Genomic DNA, 25987 nt, shown 5'->3' with positions numbered 1-25987 from the left:
GTCTCGTTTTTTTCAGATAAAACTTTTACGGTATGTTTTGTCGCTTGGCTCTGTATGAAATAAATAAATATAAAATGATTATTTATAAAATAAATATAAAATGAATATAATGTATAGTTCAAGGGCATTTTAAGCTCGCAACAAAAGTCTGAGCAAGAAAGCTATTATAATTTGAATCCAAAATTTGGACCCTGTCCCAAAAATATTTCTATTACGTGTCTCTCCGTTAATTGACCTTAATTATTTTTGAAATAGATTAAAATAAAAAATTATATAAACTTCCGAAAAGGCGAGTAATCCAATAAATGAACATCGAAAAGCATCCAGATCTTTTAGTTTTTGATCAGTTAATAAGAATTTAAACTGTTATTATTGAGAGAGAGAAATGAAATTCGAATATAAAGATAGCCGTAGGCGAGGAGCGGAAGAAAAAACACAGTGTTAAATTAGAAGTGGCATTCCATTAACACTACCACGTCACGAACAATAGCCACATTAAATAATAATGAATTGTTTTTGAGCAAGCAAGTCTCCAGAAAGGCAAAAAGTAGCAGTGAAACAAAAACAAAAATCGCGAAGTGTTAATTAACATGTGCCATGGCCGAAGCTAAGAGAAAGCTGGCTAATGCGAAGAAAAGGCAGGCCGGAAAAACTGACAACTCGGAAGTTTTAGACAGCAGTGGTACGGAAGCAAAAAGGTTAGCCTCCACAGTATACGTCAGCAAATCATATTAGTCTTTATGTTTCCTGATTGTGCGTTAAAATTACTGCTTTACAAGCGCTGATCTGACGGTCCTGTAGGCTGTTTTCAGCGTTGTAAGTGAAGTACGACCTTAGCTGAAAAGTGAAAAATTTAAAAGGATCCGCGACGATTTTATTAAGATTCTTTCACTCAATTAATTTGTTAGGAAAGCTTTTAACGAAGAACTCCCTTAATATCCAAATTAAGATGCATATAACCGAGAAGGGTTGTTTTCGAACACGATTTGACATGTCAGGCGAAGAAGCTTGGAAGTAAAACTGAAAAAAAAAAACAACTTAAAATCCAGAATATACAGAATTTGCAACATTTTAATTTCATAAGTCAAAGAAATTCCATGGTAGTTATGTTATTTTTTAAGGAAATATACTATTTCTTTGAAAGGTACGTAAACGGAATTCATAAATAAGTAATGAGTTAATTTATGATGATATGCATTGGTAAAACTCAACAATAGAAAGTTTTTTTAATACAATCCTCCGCCAGACCGCAACTGACAACTGACATGTAATTTTACACTGAAGGTGTGCAACAATACCTGATGTTTTGTTCTTTTTAGCACGAAATTTGGTTCTCTTCGGACGCTGGCCGGATTGACTTTATATACTCTCAAACTCTCCAAGAACTTTTAAGTATGTTTAGTCCTTCTAGATCTAAGATTTGTGTCAGTTTACGTAAATTAGGGGAATGTGCTTCATCACACTTCCGTTAGAGTAGTGCTGATAGTATCAAAACATCATTGCAAATTAAAGAGGGTACGAAATAGGTTTTTCTTCAGTATTTAGAGATCTTTAATAGTACAGACTTCACCAAGTTTGCATACTGAAATATTGTTCATGAAAACAACGTGAAACGGGAGAAGATTTAACGTGATCTGTTTTGCGTCGATCAAGTCGAGCAAACAGAGAGTAAAAAAAGCTTTTTATTTCATGCGCCAAGATATCTCAACTCGATATTGCATTGCAAGTTTTGTCTCCGTTCACACAGCAAGCTATCAATATATTTTCACATCGTTCTTTTATCTAATTCAAATTTCGGTCGAGTTTACTTATCGATCAAAAAGCGTCGCGGTTGCCATGGAGATGCCAAACGCTGGCACCTGCACATTTACATAGCCAAAAGACGCATCGTAATAATTTACTCTTGTCATTTAGCAGTCTTCGTGAAAGGGTCAGTTTTGACAAGAAGTAATTCACTCGTGTCTCATCTTAGACCAAAGTGGGCTACTCTCAAGTGTGTTTTTTGCACTGATGAAGACTAAAACCGCATGAAGCTCCCGTGGCATGGCAAATCCTCCTTGGAACAAAGGACCCGTTCAGTCGACTTCAACGTCGATTTCTTATGCACGGAAAAGGTATTTGTTTATGTGGCTTTTTGTGTAGGTACTAATACCGTTCGCGCGCACTTCTTCTGTTTTATTCTTTCTTTGTTTACCGCGAACGAAGTCTGCATCAGTAAAAGAAACAGGAACTTATGAACAGTTTCAGTTTTTGCTGGCCTTCAGCGGCCTAAGGCCGGAATGATCTCGAATTAAGATATTATTCAATTTGGCGGGGAAGGATTTTAACTGCATAATATCTTTCATTGAATGTAAGTAAAGGAAACCCATAAAATTAAATTGGTAATGTTGACTTAGGTGAAATGAAAAATATCCCTTCTTGATAAATTGAGATGAGAAAACATTATTTTTATCGAAGTTTAATCCTTAAAATAGATTTCCTAACTTTCTGCTGTATAATTTGCGTGAATTTTGTCAAATCGGATTAAAATTCACCACACACCGATTTCAGATGTTTCATAGTAAACGTTTTTCTAATTCCTCTCCAAAGAAAACTTGGAAAAACATCGTTGAAAAAAATACCGCACGTATCAAATTTTCGATTGTAGCTGATTTCATTATTCCCGAAATAGCTTGATCTTCAACGGAGCAACAGAACCTTGAAGCGAATCAAAGAGGTGATAAAACACGCCAAAAGAATTGGATTTTTTTTAGCAAAAACACTCTACCTATTAAATCTTAGACGTAAACTGTCTCAGACAATGTCAGAAAGTCTTCATTAAAGACACGGATGATGGCTTCCTTGACTGCAACTTTAATGAGTAAGTTTTTAAATTTTGTAGACACTGCCTTGTATCTCACTAATGGCATGGGTATAATAATATTTCTAAATGGAAGAAGTTTTGATGAAAGCTTGACGAATTGAAGAAATGCAATCTATTTGTTGATAAATGGAGTCATCGGAATATAATTTTCAAAGCCAAAAGCGGAAGAAGATCCCAGCAAAGTTGAAGAGCGTCCTTCTGATCTCAAATATTAGGTTAGCCGTTAGCCTGTTGACCAATTACGGAAGACCTCTGCATAGAATTGAAGCGACAGAACAATGCAACGCTACAGTGATTGACTGAAGACATTGAAAGGACCGTGAAAGCTGACGACCATATGATATTCAGTGTAATAATTGAATGTAGATATACGTTGCTTTACGTTGTAGCTAAAGGCAAGTAGAAATCACGTTCGCTTTAGATGTATAGAGAAAAATTCCATTTCACCAGATAGACTTCTTCACATTTTCTTTGTGAGGAAAAGACCCAGTTTATTCTTTCAGCTGCTTTTAGAGTACCTTAGAAGCGAGAATTTAGAACTCTTTTGAAAATCTTTTCGATTATTTTTTTAAACGAAAAACAAATTATTCCGTTGAGTGTCGATGACAGAGAGATATTGTTAGTAACAATGGCTGATCGGCTATTAGGCAGGTAGTTGAATTCAAGCCACAAAATGTTTAGAGAGAAGCAACGATATATCGCAGGCTGCCTCATCCTGACGGAAACAAAACATATTTTCCTTGTAGAGGATTAACGGCGTTTTCAATTGTTGTAATTAGAAAATTATATATTTACTGTCATAAACTGGTTGCAGTGTTGGACTGAGGTAAGTGCAAGCTTTCACAATGAATGCTCCAAAACTGAACGAACTGTTTGTTGACGAAATTGTCTCAAAAATTCCATAAATTACAACTAAAATTCCTGAACGAATATTATCCTGGATAATTTCCAGGTACAACTACCGCAGGGAAGCAGTTACGAATCCTCAACGAACATATGAACATCTCTGAGTGACATATAATGCATTCTGCCCGAAATAGAATTTATAAGAATCATCAATGTTCCGTTACACAGCGGTACGGAGTTGGTGAATGGTTGCCGGATGGGAACTTGAATCGATTTCACAGGGGCGCATGATTTTAATACCTTATTTTAAAAGAAGGATATAAACGTGGGCTTTTAGTCATATAAACTGAGAGCGTTCCAACTATTCTTCTGAAACTAGAGGATTCCGCTGTCATACTCAAACAAAGATTTGGAATTGGCCGCTCCTCGTTGTAATATTCCTGATGTTTTTTACCGTGTCTAAATAAAGTTGTCTCCATAGCACAGCGCTGCCTTAAGAGTTCAGTCCGACGCAAGAGTTCCGTTAAGAAGTATTGTACTGTACACAAAACAAAGCTATTATCGAGAATCTATGCAAGACATACAAAATGAAAGTCGAGTCTTCTGCAATACTATTCTTCACATGATAACCAAAAGACTACATAGTGCATGCCAATCAACTGGTATATATTTTACCACAAACTATTAATTAATTAATATAAGTCTCTAAACGCATCGCAGAAATGTTCAATTTTTTCTGGATATTCGAAATAACGGACTAGGCTCAAAAGAAGAGAAGGTGATCAAGTCAAACATTTAAGAAGGGCTTTTTGAGGGACTTTAACGTTAGAGCACAAAGAGCAGGAACCTTGACTGAGACGAAAACTTTTTTTGATATACTATTTTATAAATTCAGGGCTGGAAAAGGCTTAGTTTCGCGGTTTCCTCTAAATCCAGCTGTAGTGTACGCAGAATGCCACTTTTCAACTTCTGATTGGATTTTTTGCAATTGAAACAAAGCTTACGTCCAGCAAACGCTCGAGAAAGGAAAGCAATGATTAAATGAAAATGCCAATAAAGATGTTTGATAGAAAAGAAAACTAGAAAATGACACTGAGTAGGGGAAAATGAGTGTTAATCTACTGAGAGGCCAAAAACAAAATACTGTTAAAGCTAATTGTACGCCGAGGGATGTATTTACAATGTTTCGCCGACAAAGGGCTTGAAGCTTCAGCTCCTACTGTGACAGCGATTCAGTTGATACAATCTACCCTTACACTGAATTCATAGGCTGAATATTTACCAGTAGAAGTGTTTTCAACCGACGTACCTTTTTTTAAATTTCTGGCTGGTTATGTTTCGTTTAAACTTCATAAGAGTTCACTGAAGATCTTATTTCAAAAATCGAAGGAAGATTTCACACATTTAGGGCTTCACAAACGAGGAGCCACCGTATGGCTATGTCGTGGATAGCACTTTATTATTATTCATCAGTAATAACAAAAAAAAATAGCAGACTTATACTCAGTTATACAGCGCCTCAATCTTAGATTACAAAGATCAACCTAGATTAAATAAACTAATTACACGAGGAAAACAAAAAACACTAACAAGAAGGTAAAAAGAATATGTAAAATGGAATCAAAAACTAACTACTGACTAATATAAACCGCCATCAAAGATGTTTTTGAAAAGATAAGTTCTTTTAAGTTTGACTTAAAAAGAAGTAACCGTATTTGAGGAAGGCTTTTCCACAGTTTCGGGGCACAGACAGAAAAAGCTCGATCCACGTATGTCTTTTCGTTAGTCTTGGGAGTTTATAAAAGAGTTCAGTACAATTTTAGTGCAGTGAAAGCCCGTTACTACGGTCACTAACGGGCCATGACTAAAATTTGACCGTATTAACGGGGTCACGGCCCTATTAACGAGGTAGGGTCAAATCTCTCGACTGGTCTAAACTGAGTGACATTAACGAATATATATCATCAAAATTGCACTTCTAAACAACTGTTTTTTTTAACAAACATCGGAATGAAGGTAGATACGTACAATATTAACAGGGAAAAGATGAACATAATGAATGAGTTTCCAGTAATCGGATACCCGTGTTTGCGCAAAGAACTCTGGGATCGTCAGGGGGCAAACACTGCAAGTCGCTAGAAGAAAATGTATGGGGAAATGTTGTTTCGACGCCAAAAAACATGGTTTAGGGGAGAGATCAACGCTTTTTCGCCATTGTTTTATCGCAAATGGATTTTGGCAATGTTGGTACATGAAAAATGTAAGTTTTTGTTTGAAACAAGTGATAAAATTTACCGATAAACTCCCTTTTGTTTGCGCGAGGTTTATTGTGAAATACATTGAAGAGAATATTGAAAATTTCAATACACGCCTGATCTCGAGAGGCTACCCGGAGCAAATGGTAGAAAAGACCCTCCGAGAAGTTAAATATAAAGACAGAAAAGAAGCTCTAAAACAGAAATCGAAAATTGCAGAAGAACTATTACCTTTCGTGTCGGGCAATTTTACTCAACCGTCAATACCATACTTTGGAAAGCATAATCACGCACAAATGACTTTTAAATACGAATACTCAGAGATATATTCAAGGAGCCACCCTTGATCTGTTATAGAAAAGGAAAATCACTGAAATACGTGCTTGTAAAAGCAAAACAAAGGCTTTGAGCAAGGCAGTAGCCGCACAGCATGAGTCGCGCGGACTCGTTTGTCATTAAATCAACCCCAGACAGTACAATGATCGCCACCGGGCTTATTTCCAGTATTATTTGAATGACTGAGCTTTCAAATAAGCCAAAAGTAGCCTGTACACAACTTAAAAGGCTTTACTGGGTTATTTCCTCTCGATTTATACCTAATTAATTTTGTAATATTTTCAGACGATTACGCGATGTAAATTTCACAATAAACCTTACGCAAGCAACGGAGTTTGTCGGTAGATGTTCTCATATATTTCACGGTTATTCAAACAAAAACTTACATATTCCACATATCAACATTGCCCAAATACATTCGCGATAAAAACGACGGCGAAAAAGCGTTGATCTGTCTCAAAAATCGTTTCCTTATACCTCGAAACAACTTTTCGCCATACATTTCCTTCCAGCGACTAGCAATGTTTGCCCCCTGACGATCCCAGAGTTCTTCGCGCAAACACAGGTATCCGATTACTGGCAACTCATTCATTGGCTTGAGTGGCCGCACTAACGGGGTAAAATTATAAACGTTTATACAGGTTGGGATTTCAGAATGTGGCCGTTTCTGTATTAACGGGGTAGCCGGTTGGGCTTTCTTATAAGAAAATGTGTGGGCATTTCGCCGGGACAGAAAAAAAGGGGCCGTAATAACGAGGTGACTGCAAGGCGGGCTTCCACTGTAGAAAAAAAAAAAAACGTTCGGAAACATATTTTTTGTCTTGATAAAAATACCGCGAGTTTGTGGCGAGAAAATTATTTGCTGAAGGTGGAGAAATATTAAAAAAAGTCACTTCAAGAAGACGTCTAGATTATCCTCAAACAGCCTTTAATACTCCCATGAATCCTCGCCGAAATCTGTTCGGCTCGTTCATGGAACGTATGCCTCTAACTTTTAAGTGCTAGATCATGCAGCTCATAAGCTATTTCAAATTTCAAATTTGGCTAATAACTTTGGGTTAGACTCAAGTTGCCTCGCCCTCCACCCCCCCACTACCTTCCCCCCTTCCCCCACCCCTAACGTAGGTTTGGGGTTGGCCAAACCAAGAGACCAAAAAAATTTGTTCTGACGCTGTAGGAAATTTACTCCACGTGGCATTGTTTTACGAATATCTCAAAAGATCTTGTTATTCGTACAAACCATCATGAATTTTGAACTACTAATTATGTCGGACATGAATAAATTATGTGAAATTCAACTCTGCTGGCAGGTGCAACCATCTGTTTACGAAAAGGAAAGTTGCAAAGAGGCACACATGTGATAAAATTATAAACTACGAATGGACGATCGTGATCTTTAAATTCTTTGAATAAACGGGTTAGTAAAACGCTATATTTTACTAAGTGTTTTAGAGTTCAAGTTAGTTCAAGATTTTTTACCGCCAAACAAATCATGGTATCGACGGCAACCGACGATAGGAGCCAATCAGAAAAGGCGTTTTATTGCAAACAAACATGGCTGCGGGTTGGTCGTGTCATCATACTGAAGGGCTTTTAGGCCACTTTACACCGTAAATGTTACAGTTATGCCTTACAAAGAGTCACGAAAAGTCATTTAACCACAGAGTTACGATGGATATGAGGTATCTTTTATTTTCTTGGAGTTATTTACTCGAAATTTCACACATAAACGCACCGATCGAGTTTGGTAGTATCAAATTGAGCTTAAGCTTGTGCTTGTAAGTTAATTTGCAATTGAAAGTCACTTTCATTAGAAAGCTTTTAATGGTTTTCATTTTTACGGCCAGCTTCAACGGAAAATAAAGTTAATTTACGTTACTTTTTAGCTATGTAATTATATAACCTGGGTTTTTAACTTGTGCTCTTGCTAAGAGGTACTGGTTAAATTTAATTTTATAAGTCTTATAAAGTTCTATTTATGTATCCGATTAACGCTTACGGTGAAAACTTTTAAATGTAAGCTTAAACTTAATTAAAACTGAAGCCCCCTTTTTGGTGAAAATCTACAAGCTTAATATATCCCTGAGTCTTTTCTGACCTACTTCTGGCAAGTATTTAAATTTTATATTCTACCTCAAAGTAAATGTAAATTGACCCCATCATCTAAGTCCCTTCACCCCTCGCAGGTGTTTATCGATTTGATAACTTTTCCTTCCTCAGGGTAAGGTATTTGCCATAACAGGTCAGTCTGGGGCTGGGGCATTGTCAAAAGAAATTTTATCTTTCAGTTTTTAAAATACATACATCTTTTGTTGTTTGCTTTTTAATTTCCTGATGCGATAAACCTTGTTGGAGTCCTGGACTTTTCAACTGAACTTTAGTCCCACTCTCATCCCCACATGTACAAAAAATTTGCAAATGTTGTTTCCTCGTGCAAGCCAAGCATGGCGGAAAGGAGTCCCTCAATGGAGCAAATAATCCACGTTACGACCTACTTTAGGGGTGGCAAATGGTCCCTCAAAAACCTTGGTTCTTGCAAAATTTTTCTCAATTTCACAGGTCTCACAGTCTTGTTTTTTAAGCAGTTATGTACATCTCCGATTTGGAATTTTTTTGCAAAGCTGTCTCAGAGTCTCTATATTTTGCTAAAGAAAGTCTGGAGGTCCTAATTTGTTTGTTTGTCTTAGTTTATAAATGATGTCTGAATGTTTGAGAGTCTCAATGTCTGGCACTCACATTTAAAATACTTTGAAATCTTGGTCTCATAATTTAAAAATTCAAAATATCTCAGGCTTGCAAAAAAAAGATAGTCTCACCTTCTTGCCAAGTCTCACATTTTATTTTACCTTTCAATCAGGAGATAGAAATTATCATTACGATATATGACGACCTGAAAGACATGAGGTGAACTGAAGCAAAGCCTTGAGAAATAGATTCATGTGATGTTACTAGGCAATAAAACTGTATCAAACCTTGATTGGTCATTCAGTTTGGATGCAAGCATTGTTGAGTGCTTCTGTTTTATTCAAATTGTTTATTTTATGTCACAGGCGATATGTTATGGGTCATGTTGATTAAAATGTGCATTATGATGTACCATGGAATGAGTTTTGTGCAGTATATATTCTCAGAGACAAATTGATACCTAGAAATCATTAATTGTTTTCTAGTATAACCATGTATACACTAACAATGACACTTGACTGTATTCTTACATCTCCTCCATGACAAAATCAAATAGAGTCGATATTTGACTAAAGTATGTAGAAACAATGGAACTTAAGAAGTGTTTGATTGTGTTACCATTTTTTGTTAGACCTTCACTGCTTTTGCCTACTGAATATCCATGAATGGGACAAACTATGAGACACCATACATAAAAAAGTTTTATACTTACAGGTATTTGGTGTTTTCTGCGGGACAAGAAGGACTAGTTTAGTCTCGCACCTATAAAGAAATCACATGTTGAGACCAAACCTTTTATCAATGTGTTTTTACAGGGCAACTGGAGGTCCACATAGTCATTCCTTACCAGCTATAACAGATTCCACGGAGAAGGCAGTCCGGCGAAACAGTCCAGCTCACGAAGGACCACGCCTGCGACAACTTGAGGGACGTGTGAATGTGAGTGAACAGTCGAACAAAGCATTATTAGAAGAACTTGTCCGATTACAAGGGGAACTGAAAGGGAGTATACGTCGCAATGAAGACACTTTAAGAGAGGAGAGAGAAGAGAGACTTATACTATCTGAAAAGATTCGTGCTGCCAATAATTTGTACACACAAATGATGATGAGAATGGCACGTGCTGAAGAAAAAATCGAGTCAGAACACAACACCGTTGGAACCCTTGTCAATCACACAAAGCAAGTGGAGCAAGCTCTAATGGGCAACCAACAGCAGTTGCTGAGTCGAAGAGAACAGATTCATGTGCATGTTGAACGAGTGAAGGATGACATCGAGGACATGAGAGAAAGCCAAGAACAACTGCAGAAAAATATGAGGGCTCTGACAGATGATGTGAGAACAATGAAGAGTAAACATGAGGTGCAGACTGTTCAGTTTGGTACATTGGTTCAAGAAATCAGACAAAGAATAAAAAAGATTGAGGGTGATACAAACACTGCTGTAAGTACAGCAGTATTACTCTTTTGTAGATTGAAATAGATTCAGTAAGAAGCCTTTTGCAGTCTGTGGACTCATTAATATGATGACCACTGGGCCATGAAATATCACTGGGGTTTTATTAGCCGAGCGGGTGGTTGTATTAACCATTGACTCCCGTGCCGCCCATAACCAGCCATGGCAACCCTTGGCCTCTGTTCCACTTCTGACATCATCACCTTTGACCAAAATTGGCATCATCTATACTGAACTTCTGCAGGAGGAAAAGATCTTTCCAATGATACCCAGATCAGAGTGGTTGGCTCAATGGAGCCTGAAATATACCCAAAAATGCTCAGAGATAGTGTGGGCTCCTTTCCAGAACAGCAGCTGGTAATCGAGCCCAGAACTTGAATGGTTTTGTTTTTTCTAGAAAGTAGCAAAGAACAAAATGAAATCTTGATCTCATACCAAATGTAGTTTATTGGTAGGACTAGCTTATAGGTTGATATTATAACAAATTATCAAAAAGTGTCATAAAGGTCTTTGAGGAAACAGAATGCAGAATGCTTGACTAGTTTGACTGTAAATAGTGAAATATTGTATCTTTTTTAACTGTACTCCCTTTTTCAGATGTCGTCATTAGTGAAACACCGTGATGATCAAAGCACAAATGAAGCAAATACACTTCAGTTCAAGAATATTATGGAAGCCAGGTAGAGTTCAAAATTTAGAAATACAAAGAAATCATATTTGAAGTCTGTGTGAGCATCACGACAGTTGGCCATCAGCTAACAGACTGTTCACCAGTGCCAGCAGTTTTCTCTGTTAACTGTTCTTTATTAATTGAGCCTCTTGTTAAATAACATATCTTGAATAAAACATATTCATAATTTGATGATTCCATTGTGCAGGTTAGCTGATATGAAAGAGGTTACAGGAGAACTCAGGAGGCGAATAGAAGCTGAAGAACATGAAAGAAGAACTGCTAACCAGCAGAACCAGCTCAGGTGGGTAAAGGGAGAAGCTTTTCATAACTTGTCAATTTTTTTTGGAATCAATTTTCCAGTGGGGCATTGGTAGTACAATCATCAACATGAGCCACAAAAATATGACGTTTCTCACAGGGTAGTTATATCATTAACAACATAACGTTAAATTATGTCTATCGTAGCATTATGCTACTGATAGGGATACTTATTAGAAATTATAGGGGCGCTTATTAAGTAAAGCACGTTCTGATTGGGGCCTTTATTAGCAAGGATAGTACTAAGTCAAATCATTATGGTGAGGCAGATTCCACTATACAGGGTACCTTCTTCATCAGGGACTGAAAAGTCAGGGATGTGCTATAATTACTCAGTGATATTATAAATGAATTTCATTTTTATTTTAGTCTAGAACAGCTAAAAGCAATGGTACAAGAAAGTAACCACCAGAGAGAACAAGAATTATATGCACACTCCATGAATTCTAAGGAGAAAGAAGACCTCCTTGAAAATGAGAGAACTATGATTGCTAGTAAACTAGCAGAACTTTCAGAAGAGCAAAGCAAAAAGATGTTACAGAAAGAGATACGCCTCAGAGAAGATGCTCAGGCAAAGTTTGTCTTGTTAGAAAAGGTAAGTAAAACATTCTTTTGTCCAATACCTATGGGAAGAAAGCAGGTACTTCAGTTTGAAATGTTTGAAAGAAAAAGTGAAGAACCACCTTTACTGGGTACTTGTTAAAGTGCCACTGAAACGAAATTTTCGTATGTGAGATTTTTGCTTAGTAATAAAGTTTCAACCTTACTTGGAAACACTGCAGACTTTTTTTTCGCATACGGTAAGCAAAAACTGCTTTTTCAGCCGTTCGAAGTTGGCTGGTTAAACCCAAAATTGGCGGCCATCTTGGCACGGCCAAAACAGCCTAGTGACATCACTGGCTGTATTACTCTCATGCCGCGCTGAAAATTTAGAGTGATTATGGGAGAAGAGAATACTGTTCGAAGCCCCCCAAAAAACATCTTAAGGACATCTCAGAGCTGTAAAGCAGATAATTAACAGTAGCCTTACACATTAAGAGGTGGAGAGTCGATCCTGGGGCTTTTCAGTCTATTTAATTGGATATTTGCAGGATATTTTATGTAAGCAAGCAAAGGAGTTGGAGTTCTTAGATTGCAAAATGATCGGAACTCTTGGTGAAATGGCCACCACTCAATTAAACAATATCTACACTCATAAAGTAAAAAAGACATGAAAACAGGAGAAAGCGGCTTTTGAAAATATTATCTGGACTGCTGCCGCACGAATCGCAGCAACATTGCTTTGAGTTTCGAGTCGCTTCACTTCGAGGAAACGAGACGCTTTGTGAGTTTCACTGCGGACGAGATTGTGCTACAGTGACCTTTAGTCCAGTTGTATCTGCTACATCCTACAAGTTATCAAAATAGCAACAATTTAAGAAACCCTCTTTTTTTATATGAGGGAGCAAATTTAAAGTATAAAGGTAAACTAAGCTGCCATTACCCTACAGGTATGTTTTAAAGAAATGAGAGAAAGCGTGACAATGTCGGTGGCAAAAGGTGATATATGTAAATTAGTTCATATTCTGTTTAATAAACCTTCGAAAGGAGTGTAAACTAGTGACATTTTAACAAATTGCTTTGAATTTGGATACTATTAAATAAAGATCATAGACATAAGTATGTGCTAAAGAACTCAACGTAATCCATCGACTGTGAAATATTGCAATTGGGAGATATGTGTAAAAGAGAAGCGAAATTCCCGCTTTGTTTACACTGATACGTATGCGGTGATAAAGCAAACCCTGCTGCGGATCACAATTTTCAAAGATACATTTTGTCTACCACAAGAACTCTCACTTATTAGCATCATAAAAAGATGCCCTCTGTGTGCAAAGAAGTACTCGACTCAAAGCTTGTGGACCCTTAATAACTTCGTGACTGTGCGGATGGCTGATGCGCTTATGGCTTTTACTGCAGTAAAGTTGCTGAGGATATATTCGAACCTTGTGTAATAGACCTTAGATAAACGTGAGAATCCAAATTTCAGAACCAGGCTGAAAACAGACAACAAAATATCGTGTTTAGGCTTTAGGACGTGATATAAAAGTTGCCACACTTGTCTTCGAAATCTCCCATCGAGTACTCAAGATGTTCGAAAAGTAACTGAGCTGTTCTAATCTGTAGCATTTATTTTGGTGAATCTACACTCTTTGGCGCCTTCCAACGTTCATGATATGTATTTCCTGTCAAGACTGGACAGAAATTACAAGGTAGAAAACTAGCAGGTATCGACAATATGAAGAATAAACTTGAATAAATCAGGTGAAAACAAGAGAGAATCTATAGCGCTTCTTGTGTGAATACAACCAGTGACGTCACAAGGTCCTTAAACTCGGTTCCAGAGCCCAGACACAGTTTTGCTCCAAAAAGTCGATTTCAGCAGCTAAAAAAAGCACTTTCCATTAGGATTTGACAGAAATAAAGTTCACCATTATTTTAAGCACGTTTGAAACTACAAATAGGGATAATAAAAGAGAGTACTAAAATTTCATTTCAGTGGCACTTTAAACCTGCTGATGCCACAAAGATTCCCTTGAACATTGGAATAAAACAATACATGTGTTAGGGGGCCCATCACACCTGTTCAAGGAGAGTAGTAAAAAAAAAGAATGCAAGTAAGCCTTTCTCTGCCCTAGTGAAATAAATTTGTAAGTGATGTGTGACTGCTAGTCATGTGTCATGCCCTTTGTTTTACTTGAGACCTACATAAAACATGAAAGCTGGAGAGCAAGGGAGGGAAAAAGGAAGGGGTGAAGGAATGAAGGAAGGTAAAAAAAGAATTAAGGGAGAAAGATAGCAGAAACTAGGGAAGAATGAATTCATCAATATAAGATGGGAAATTCTCAATGCTTATATTTTCTTTCACTAAAAAAAGAAATTACGAGAAGAACAAGCCGCTAGACTGGCATTTGAGAAATCACAACGAGAGGAAATGGAGAGACGCTGGCAGTCACTCAAAGCTTATATTGATGAAGAGTCCAAGGGTGTCAGACAGTCTGAAAAGGTATCAAATGAGCAGATCTTAATTCTTCATTATAATTGTCAATTTGTTTTCTCCCTTATTCTTTCTGAGGACCAGACCTTGGGTCACTTACTGTATTTAATTAGTCTGTGTGGCTAATGTATGTCTCAAGGAAGTTCTCCAGCTTACAGATTTCCTTATTAGTTATTAAACAATTCAACTGTTTATTCAGGTGGCACAGGCAAGGACTGACCAGAGTCTTGTACGTCTTAACGAATCCATATCATTATTAGAGAGGCAGATGGAAGAAGGAAGAAAGGCAATTGAACAGGTGCTACATGCTGAAATCACATCAAGGTATATAAATCACACCTGTAGTGTGTGTTTGACATTATAAAAGAATGCAATGTTTAAATTGAGAGGTTTGGTTCACTTATGGTTAGTCCATTGGATTCTGGATTGACTGGTTCGGCTGAGCCCTACAATGCAATATTGAGAGAATAAAGGTTCATCCAGAATAATGAATAGATGTGACAAGATAAAAATGAATGATTAGCAACGCCAAAAGTAAAATAAATAAGCACCTTGAAAGGGAGTTGAGGTTAGCACTATATGAAAACTCCCTTGAAATAATTACAAACACAAATGAACAGACAGAGAATTTACACTAATATAATAATAAGAGAGTAACGATTGTATACAGGCATACCCTGGGGAGGATCATTGTGTTGTGACAAAACACTTCACTCTCACTGTGCCTCTCTCTCCCCAGATGTATAGAAGGGGCGTACTGACCAGTTAAATGCTGGGGGACAACCCTACAGTGAACTAGAATCCCATCTAGGGGGGAGAAAAAATGCTCCTTGTCTCCTCATTCTATGGAAAATGGAGAAAATTTCTAGTCAGACTGGGCCAGTAAGCTTGAACACAGACTTTATCTGATCATATACTGATACCATTCTTTGCAAATCCAACAAGACATTTGAAAAGGGAAAACAGTATTTAGTTATGTGTCCTGACTTACCTGGCAATACATTACAGCTTTTTGCTTAATGTAGTGTGACTTTCTTTACTATTTGCAGACAGTCACAAAGTGAAAAGCTATCCACTAGATGCAACCAGCTCCAGGAGAAACTGAACATGGCCATCAGCACATTACAGCAAGCCTTGGGAGGAATTAACTCACAAGTGTCAGAGAGTGTGGCTAAGGTTTGTAAATTGTGTTCTTGGACAAGATGGTTTTTCTCTCACAAAGCCTCCATCAACCAATTTTTATAATGGGTATGTCAGGATTGTTGGGGCAGCCCTGATGAAATTCTTGAAATATGACCAGTGTTACCAGCAAGGGATGTTGAAGTTCCAGAAGTTGCTTGTTCTTTGACCTATGTGAGATTTTATTGACCATAACATGATTTATAAAAATTAGTTCTGAGTCTTTTTGAATCACTTATAACTATAATAGTATTACTATTGTATTTCATCATAGGCATACATGTTGTAGTTTAAAAATAATTTTGGTTCAAAGTGATTTCAAACTACCTTTATTTGCATTTTTTCTTTTTCCTACATTACTGAAAGCAAAGCAATATACAGATCAAACTAGTGTACAATCATACTGACAGTACCTAAAATTCACTTTGGACTACAGCTCATACAAAGGGCTCTGTAGCTATACCTTCTGCACGTGTTACGTGCCTACTATGCTATTTAGTGAAGTCTCTTTATTGTTGCCCAGGCAAAAGAAGAGCTGATGTCATTAATGGACAAGAACAACAACTCAGGGGTCAGAGGATTAGCAGACATGGATACAAGATTGAACAAGCTAAGCAAAAGAATAGCTGAGATGGAAGAAGCCATTAGCAAACTTGAAAGGGTAAAGTCTGTTACATTCAGTTATTGCCTGAGGGGCTTTGTAAGTTTACAGGAAATCTTAGACAAAAGAAAAGAATGCTTGCCTGTGATTGTGAGTTTTTCCTTGACAATGTTGGACAGTAACAGTCCTTTGCTTTTTTTATGAGTCACCACATTGCATTTCACAATGAATATTAACTAAATTTTCACTTAAATTACAATGTTACATGTTTATTAAATTGTTATAATGATGTCACTCAAAATGTTAATCATTCAAATTGAATATATTAAATAACAACATGTGAATAAATAGATAAATAAATTAATAAAACAATAAATAAAATATGAAATCAATTATTAATAAAATCTATTGCTTTTACAGTTATTAATAAATTTATTGTTCAATCAATTTCACATGCATATCCTCACTAGTAAACAATATTATTATGCTATAAATAAAATGTTTTGAAACTAATTTGATAATTATTTTCTATAACATTCAATATAAGCAATAAAATGGACAATAATGTTTTTTCTTCTGTTATGAATAGTAAAGTGAACAATATATATTTTTAATGTTCTTTTCAATGATACCCTTAACCTATCGTTTAAAACTGAAAACATTTTAGTAATTAAATTGAAAAGGTAGCTACCCTTAAATCCATTCCAGGTTAAGATTCCTGTTTTATGAAATTACCATTTAATAAAGATTTACCTTAATGTTAAAAGACTTGACTAATTTTGTTTCTATTTGTATTAAATGTGATATATAGATCAAGAATATGGTTCCTCTGGAAGAGGTAAAATGTGGTCTCCTAATCTATCACCTTAAAACCACACTTAATATAAAGTATTGACTTCCGCTTGAAAAAATTAATTTAGTCTCAATAATCAGACTATAAATTATTATAATTATTATCATATTATTATTAGTGATTATTGTTATATTATAACTATTATGTACAAGACAACCATAACAGGTCTTGAAGTCACATCACATTTTTAAAGTATAGCTAAAATTAACATATACCAGGAATATCACTGTAAATTATATGTAAAATTGCTTTAAGATACATTACTAGTAAATTGTGACATGGACATATTATCAAATACCTCTCTGTGTTGGAGGAATAGATAAATATGGTAAACTGTTCTACTGTATAAACAGTTCAGGCTCCGGTCACTCAACTGATGCTGTGTTTTCTGGCAATAACGTTTTCGTTTTTTTACTGTCCGAGTCCTGGGTCTAAATGGCAATACTGAGAGGTAAATTGTGCTGGAAAAGCTTCCTGTCCAAGAGGAGTAACAATACCTGTGCTTCTAGACTACATGTACAGTTGAACCTCTGACAACAGACATCTACTCAGTAACGGTTCCAGGCACAAACACACTGCATTTTTAACCTCCCATAAGTGGTCACTTCTCTTAAGCAGACACGTTTTGTAGTCGCGAGGATGTCTGTTTATGGGAGGTTTGACTGCAGTCTCGATGCTATTAAAACAGGATAATTCTGACGAGCAGTGCTGAAGCACCACCAAATTAATATCCGAACTTGTAACTGAAAGATGAACAAAAGTGAGTTTGTTATGTAGAAATTTCTCACATTCACTATTTCTCTACAGCATGGAAAATCTGACCAAGAAGAAAGAGACAGGAGCTTGGGGCAGGTGGCTAACTGGCGTCAGGATACAGACCAACAGTTTAGAGAAGTCCAAGCCAAGTTGAGGCCCCTCCCAGATGAGGTGTGTTGAAGTGATAGTAAATAGCCACTTTTTTCCAGTGCCCCGAAAATATTTTTGTGCCACTGAACAGACCTGAAGTCAAAAATTCCCTTGGTCTTGTTTTTGTTTTGCACCAATTCTCCTTTGTGGTCACTGTTTCCAGAATATGTCTCTACACATTTGTGCATGAGGCCCACTATTTGGGCACTTGCACAAAGCTTCTGTTGAGTAAGAGACAACTCAACTCATGACAGTAAAGGAGACTACAATTTTATTGATTCTTTTGCAACTAATTTACAATACAAAAACACTGTAGGTTAACATTGATCCAACTTGTCTTTTTTTTTTCTTTTTCTAGATTACTCATCTACAGAACCAACTTGCTGCACTCAAGGCTGACCTTGAAGCTAAAGAGGAAGCGGAGAAGAGAAAGGAAGCAGAGTAAGATGACAACAATGATGAATGAATACTGCCCTTCACGATATTGATACTTAATCCATCAAATATTTCCGCTTGCACGTAATTTGTCTAAACGTGTCACATGACTGAACATGTCCCAGCTAAAACTGGAGAATATCCAAGTGATATTCCCCAATTTTCAAAACGTCGTGTGTTGCAAAAACAGTGAAGGATAATAAACAAAATAGCTCCAATTTGACTTTAAAAATATGCTTAGATATTTGTCCGTGGACATTATCGAAATTTCCTTGAGCTTTGCTCTTGGAACAGATAATGTCTGCAGACAAACACCTGAGCATATTTTCATGCCAAATGGTGGCTATTTTTAAGGTCTTGATGCACCACCAACACCAAGTTCTCCTAATTATTACTGAAAGAAATGTGTGGAAAACAGGAGAATTAAAATTCTCCTTAAAGTAGTTCAGGCTTGAAGCTTTAATGGTCAGGGTCCTTTGTCTAACATTTGTAGACTTTTGATCAAGATGTAAAATTTAGAGGGAGTATTTCATATTTCTCACTTTCTCTTAATAATCTAGGGGGAAAATTACGACTTGCTTGTAATCAGCTGTAAATTACAATAATCACACATTAAAATCATTCTTTGCAATTGCTTGAAACAGCTGTTTTGTAAGTGGAACCTTGGCAAAATTGCATTTTGTTTGAGGTAAGACAAGCGTTTTCCATTTTCTTATTTTGATATTTCTTGTTCAGACGACAACCCACTCCACCTGCGAAGGAACCTGAACCAGAACCTGAACCAGAACCAGAACCAGAGGCAGACGAGCAGGAAGACAATGAAGACCTGCGAAACAAGTTGCAGAAGCTAGAGGAGGAAATGCAGCAGGTACATCATTACAGTGTCTCATTATCATCATCATCATCATCATCATCATCATCATCATCATCATCATTATCATCTAGTCCTCTTTGTCCCATGAGGGGCATATAGGTCGTCCACTATTGCCTTCCACTTTCGTCGGTCTTGAGCTGCTCTTTTGGCTCTGCACCAACTCATGTTTGTCTCTATCAGGTCTTTCTGGATGCTTCTGCGCCACGTAATTCTAGGTCTAGTACGTTTCCGTGTGCCTTGCGAGTTTCAATCCATCACGTGGCGCGCTATGTTCCTCTCACCGTGCCTTCGTGTCTCCTTACAGTTAAAGGCGCTAAACAACCGTTGCCTCTTGACATATAAAGTCGGTGATCACGAGGTCATTTGGTTTACAGTCAATCTGCTTACAAAGTAGCTTATCTCTGATTTGTTCCTCAGTTTGTAGAGATGGGTTATTAAATAGTCTCCTACAGTACTAGCTGTTATTTGATATAACCTCCCCCACTCCACGCTCCATAAAATTATCAAAACGCCCCATCACTGCCAAGCTCTACCTCTGAATTCTTTTAAGTCCTTGACTTTTCAATTTGCCGAATTTTCCCCGCAATCGGAGCCAGTTTGAATTGAAGAGGCGAGCCATGAGTACAAAATCAAATCTTCTTTTATCTAGTTATTCTTTAGATACTGAAATAGTACTTTGTTTTTGTTGACCTTCAAGCTTTGTGTTATTTTATTGCAGACCTCTTCTCAAGTAACCAAACTGGAAAACACAGTGGAAACACTACGAACAGTTTTGACGCAAAAAATACAATCAGAGGCCCAAACGGTATGTTTAGTCACTCGCTATGTGCATGGGTGATCTTGAAAGTGTGTTATTCACAAAGAACATTTTCAATAATTTTGGCAAACAAGATGGATTTTCCGGTATTCTGGCCAAGCACTGGCCGAAGTTTTCTTACAGTATTTGCTCAGCAAAATCAACAAGACCCAACAAGTATTGTTGGCATTTGGTTGTAGTCGGAGAGCCGAAGACTTTCCGACTTCTGTTGTCCAATCACAAACACCACGAGGACTCAGGAAGTGGTCACGTCAGCTTGTCGACACCTACCTGTTATGTTATTTAGCAACACCTCTACCGGGCACCGCAGGCTCAGTCAGTCACTGACTGGATTTCAACTGTCCAAACTCCGTACGAGTTTCTTGATCCTGTGACGGAGTTTGTGCTTTGCATGACGGAATGGTAACCAACGGCGTGCGCGGTAAAATTAACTAGAGGCTTTTCGCGTTATTGCCGAAAACGTATATCTTCTCTCTGTTTGGTTTAGAAGACGGCATCTTCTCTCAGGTTGGTTAAGACGTGCTGCACGAGTTTCAGCCTCGACTTAGTCACTCTTAAATTTGGCAAAACCAAAGTGACGCAGGTTGAGATATTATTGGATAATAGCTAGCTCCATATAGCTGCGTATGAATGATAGCGATGCGTATTCCGTTAAATATGATTACATGATTAAACAATCACCTAGTCCCGGTTGTTCAAAAACACGATTAAGCTTATCCAACATTTGCGTGATTTTGATTTAAGTATTGCTACATTTCAGTAAGTTTACTGTTTATAGTTATGGTGGCTCAGTTTTGGCTTTGATTAATGTCATACTCTACAAAACGTTGTGGTAAAAACACCTTTATTGAAGGGAGATTACAAGCTCGATCAACTTTTAATGCTGGATTAGCGCTTATAGACTTTCGAAAGAAAGAGCCTTGGAGGTTAGTTTTAGTTTGGTTTAGTTCAATCTACTTGTTTTTGACTTTTTAATTTTCACTACATATACTGATACTAGTGGAAATTGGAATGGTTAGGGTGGTCTTGAGCATCATATAATTTGTCTGTTTTACGACAATTGGACAGGGACAAAACTGATATTTGACATATAGCATATTTTTTGTCAATTCCTCCGTCGTTTTTTTGTAGATTTTGCTTAAGAGTTACGTTGGAACAGTTGTAATACATTTCTTAGGCAGGATCTTTGACGTGATTTGTCTTGTAGTAACACTGGATACGATACCGGCGACCACCTGTGTGTATTCTCCCTAGGATATTGCCGAGTCGTAGCCAATTAGTTACATCAATATTAGGGGAGGGGTCTTAGGGGCCGGGGCATCATCTTTTCGGCGAAAAAGTGAGGCCATAGTATTAGTGACAATGTGTTGTGTAAAAGAGAAGCCACTTCGCCTAGCTGCCTAACTAACGTACGATCTTAGAATTTTTTGTTGTTGGGGCAGATACTCGTTTAATCCGGGTACCACACGTTTATTCCGAGTGGCCAAGTTCTATACACCAGTGCTCTATAACGTAGAATGGCGTAATTTCTTAGCAGTTAGTCTAGATTTGGGCGCCCATGGACCGAAATGTTTTCAGGGCAGAAACTCGTTTAATCTTGGTACCGCACCTTTTTACTCCGTATAGTCAAGTTCTGGATTCGCCAGTGCTCTTAGACGTAGGATGGCAACATTTTTTGGCATTTAGACAGACTACTGAGATTCGCTTCTTCATGTAGTAAGCTCTTTCTATTTTTCGCAGCTGCGACTCTCCTGACGAAAGTACTACAGTAATGCTTGTTATGCAAACGCTTGTGTGTTTACTAACTGACATTTGAACACTCTGCAGCGAGGTGATTCCATTACGGAGCTGAAGGAGCAGTTAGACCAGATCAAATCCAGTATGTCGCTCATTTACTGAACTGAACCTGTTTATTGTTGTGATTTGTGAATTTTCTGCCTTTTTGACGCCATTTCTGCGAATACTAAACACAATTAAATTATCTCAAACGTCTGAACGGAAAAATGTCGTAAAATTTGATGTTAAAAAATGAATTTTTTAAAAGAAATTAAAAATTGTAAAAAAGCGTTCACACGGAATGCTGCTCTTGCTAAACGTTCACACTTGAAAAACGAAGAACCCATTGATTGTTAAAAAGTCTAGGCGGATGTTAAAGCAATTTTTGCGAGTTTAATTAACAATGATCAGCCAACTTAAAAGTTTAACTAGGGAGAGATAATATTCTCCTTAATATATGACCCATCTCAACTACAAGCCTTCTTTTTTTGTTTAGGCTGCAAACTGAGTAAAGTACACAACAGTGCTTAGCCTTTAGGAACATAATAAATTAGTTTGTGGAGATGATCGGTGGAAATGATTTCTAAGCTACTATTTTCGTTTTAAATGTCGCCTTGCTTTCCTCATCTGAATACGGGGTTAACGATAACATGATTTCAGTGACACTGTTGTGTAAAAGAGAAACTAGATCGCCTATCTGCCTAACTAACGTACAATGTCTTAATTTTTTGGTTTTCAGTTGTGGTGGTGTAAGCAAAAGTTTTTATAAACGTGAAGTGTAATGAATACGAGATCTTTTAAAACATGTGAATATTAAATTGTCAAGTAGCTACAATATAAAAGGTTCAAAGCATGGTTAATTATGTCTGCGTCGTAAACCGCGTAATAACCTGATGAAGTTGAAAACTTAAGGTAATGGCATTTAAAAAGAACAAAACGTATAAGACTGTTATCTGACGACAATATAAATCTTGCATTTTAATACATATAAATCTTACTCTGGTATATATGTTTCTATGAAATATGGTACAGTTTTTCTTTAGTCCTAACTTGAGGTGATATCTGTTATTGCTATTGCAGTATTTATTTTACATTAGGTCTTGATATTAAAAAAATATATCTTTACATCTAGAGCAGTGTTATGAGGGTTTAAATACACTAAAATTTACCAGATCCCTGAAACAGAATCGAAACTTGTTTTGTTTTCTGTGCCCAATAAGTTAATGATACACAGAATTGTAGAAGTACTCGTTGCTTCAGTTACAGATATCGAACATGCGGTTAGATTTAAATTAAATATCACACGTAAATAGTAAACAGTATGAGCCAGTGATATTACGGAGACTCTGATTTAACTTTCAAGCATCGAAAAATACGTTAACTCTTTACTAACAATGGTTTCCCTTGCAGGAAATAATCTTTTAAAATAAACTTTTGGTAAAAACCCAAACAATTATTTTTAATATAATAATATTTTCAGTCTTGTACCCGTGTTACTCTCATAAGAGCTTGTAAACCTTAACTGTCGAGTTGCAATTGAAATGAAATGAAATGTTAGATTAGTACCTCACTGAGAAAGAACAACACTACCATAAACCTTTATTTCATCAATAACACGAGTTTAAACTGCTTGACTCTACTTTCCTAAGGTTGAATTTTGTTAACCCTTAACATTAATTCCTCACTTTGTCAATTGCTATCTTTGTGAAAGGAAAAGGAAGAGGGAGGGGACGGATGAGGGAAAGGAAGCGTTATCAGGAAGGAATTCCTCATCTTCTTTTCTTCTTTCACTCTTCTCTTTCCGGTTTCCCCCAGTCTCTTTACCAGCCGTTAATTAGGTCGTCACCACTCCCGAGAGGCATTGTTTGACGACCTAATAAATGTCGTGAATGAGACTGCCTTCCTTCTTTCTGATTTTGTTTGGTGTCCTTTGAAGCTGTCACGCAACTTGTAGGTTGTGTGACACAAGCAAGGGATACCACTGGTTCTTGAAAACATTTGAAGCAGTCAAGCTACAGAGTTGTGCATGTTTTCACGATCTCTTTCCTTTTTTCTCCTTAGCGGAATGACCAACACGAACTTGTTGAGCAGGATATCACCAAAGTGATCCGGTTTTACGTGCAAGGCCATCGTCGCGCGTTCGTCAAGTACAAACACTGGAGCGTTTCTCAAGCTCAAAACGTGGAGGGAATCGGAACGATGCGCTTCGCTCTGCTGGAAATCAACCGGTGGGGAATCTACCAGGTGGTTAAAATGCACGCCATCAAACAAGCATGGTACCGCCTCCTAGAGAAGAAGGAAGAACGGGAAAAAGGCGTTGAAGAGGGTACTTCGGCTCCTTCGCGACCATCTGAGAGTAAAGGGACCAGTAAGAAGACTGAAGACAGCGAGGATGACGATGATGATGATGACGATGACGATGATGACAACGATGATGATGACGATGATGACGACGATGATGACGATGACGACGACGACGATGATGATGATGACGACGACGACGACGATGATGATGATGACGATGAATCGAGGCCGACGACGAAACGTGGCGCTAAAAACAAGAAAGGCCAGAATAATAAAGGGAGGGGCAAAAAATAGTGGTATGGATAGTAGAAAAGAATGCTGGAGAAAATAACCTAATAGTTAATTTATTACTGGAACTGAGATTTGTACATTTCATTACCAGACGTGTTTACCTCTGTACCTTTTTACCATGGAACGAATAGTTTTATGAAAAGCGCAAACAGCTGGTCATTAATCTGGCCAGCCATAGTCTGAGTGACTTGGAAAGCAGGAGGCTGCAGTGTAGGTCTATTTTGGGCGAGTGAGCGCTGAATATTCCATCCATTGTTGGCTCCGTTGTCTTGTTTTCAAAAACCAAAACCGGTTTACTGACGACCGGACTTCAACGGTCCAGCAGAATATTCAAAGCCTCTCACAGACTTCATAACATGAGTTATTTTTAGACGAAATTATAAGGTTTACGTAATATATGAGCGCTTTTGTTGCCTCATAGAATGAAACAATTAAAGAAGAAGCTCACTTAGTGAGCATGTACAATAATAATACTCTTAGTTCTCACTAGCTGGGCTGGACCTTTGCTGGTTGTTTCTTGGCCGATTTTTACTGCCTCGGAACTATTCATGTCGTCAATATATTTATACTACCAAAAATAAGATAGAATCCGTTGGAGGTTTTCCATATGACTTGTAAAAGTAATTTAAACCAAAGTTTAGTTACACCTGATCAATCACAGCAAACGTAGACAACAGGATAAGTCAATTAGAAACCGCAGTGAAAACCTGTAACTGGCGCCAAGCGCGGAAACCTTGCGTAAGGAAAGCGCGGGAAAACGTGCGTAAGCCAAGTCATGATTGGTTTCGATTGTACTCATGATTGGCTGCAAAACAATCGTTGGCAATGATAAGTCAGAGTTCGTTTTGCTCGTTTCTCGAAAAATAATTGAGAAAAGCTCCACTCGATTCCAGGAAATTGATGTTACCCATTTCATATCCATTCTACGATTAAGCACTCATACAAGTATAACGATTTTTTTGGCCCAGGTGTGAAGGGTATGTTTTGTTGAGTGAGTTCGATCGACTGTCAAAGTGAACAGAGTTTTGCTATCGTTGCCTTACTGTAAATAGGTGTATTAAATAACTTGTTTGACTTGTACGCTTGTTTTAAGTACGTTTCTACCTTTGTTTCTACCTATGATCATACTCTTTCGAGTGACTAGACGAGTGTTCGGTACTGTAATCTCACTTTCCCTTTTGGCGAAACAAAATTGCGGACTCGAAGCATTGCGCACAGGGTAAAGTTCTGTTGACGGTTAGCATGTAGACTAGCCTTCCCCCTCCCCCCCTTTCCCTCCCCCACCAAAAAAGCGTTTTCTAACGATACCAGGTCGTGTGAAATAGAATGCCCTGAACTGTTGAAGTGTCATTGCAGGCTAAAAATAACACAAATTCACTGAGTCCTTTTAGAAAAGTGAAGAAGTCGCCCTTCAACGCTTTTCTGGCTCTTAAAAACATCCTTGAGCGCGAGAACCCCTGATAGATCCTTGTTGGGTTGCCTT

General features: G+C 37.4%; 1 protein-coding gene across 6 annotated transcripts; it reads left to right on the top strand.

The window, feature by feature from the left end:
* The first annotated feature begins 427 nt into the window (after positions 1-427).
* LOC145490983 (uncharacterized) lies at positions 428-25576 on the top strand. Of its 6 annotated transcripts, XM_081470110.1 has the most exons (16): positions 428-698; positions 9801-10428; positions 11038-11120; positions 11319-11414; positions 11801-12026; positions 14349-14477; positions 14668-14792; positions 15518-15644; positions 16171-16308; positions 17060-17086; positions 17909-18028; positions 18366-18448; positions 19178-19310; positions 20035-20121; positions 21961-22012; positions 23971-24094. In XM_081470110.1, exons 1-16 carry the CDS (start codon positions 598-600, stop codon positions 23976-23978), a joined length of 2163 nt encoding a protein of 720 aa, XP_081326236.1. In that variant the 5' UTR covers positions 428-597; the 3' UTR covers positions 23979-24094. The 6 variants fall into 6 exon arrangements, with proteins under 6 accessions (XP_081326236.1, XP_081326231.1, XP_081326235.1 ...); XM_081470105.1 differs by lacking the exon at positions 21961-22012 and having other exon boundaries at positions 23971-25576; XM_081470109.1 differs by lacking the exon at positions 23971-24094 and having other exon boundaries at positions 21961-23395.
* The last annotated feature ends 411 nt before the right edge of the window (positions 25577-25987 follow it).

The sequence above is a fragment of the Orbicella franksi genome, chromosome 6, assembly GCF_964199315.1.
Source record: "Orbicella franksi chromosome 6, jaOrbFran1.1, whole genome shotgun sequence".
Classification (NCBI taxonomy): domain Eukaryota; kingdom Metazoa; phylum Cnidaria; class Anthozoa; order Scleractinia; family Merulinidae; genus Orbicella; species Orbicella franksi.
Note: the sequence above shows the minus strand (reverse complement) of the source record. Positions and strands in the feature narration are given on the sequence as shown.

What these genes read in the sequence shown, in the direction of transcription:
- LOC145490983 (XM_081470105.1), top strand. Translation starts at nt 598, where the DNA reads ATGGCCGAAGCTAAGAGAAAGCTGGCTAATGCGAAGAAAAGGCAGGCC. An exon ending in TGTCAGAGAGTGTGGCTAAG is followed by an intron (nt 15,645 to 16,170) that starts GTTTGTAAATTG and finishes ATTGTTGCCCAG; the next exon opens with GCAAAAGAAGAGCTGATGTC. An exon ending in TGAGGCCCCTCCCAGATGAG is followed by an intron (nt 18,029 to 18,365) that starts GTGTGTTGAAGT and finishes TTCTTTTTCTAG; the next exon opens with ATTACTCATCTACAGAACCA.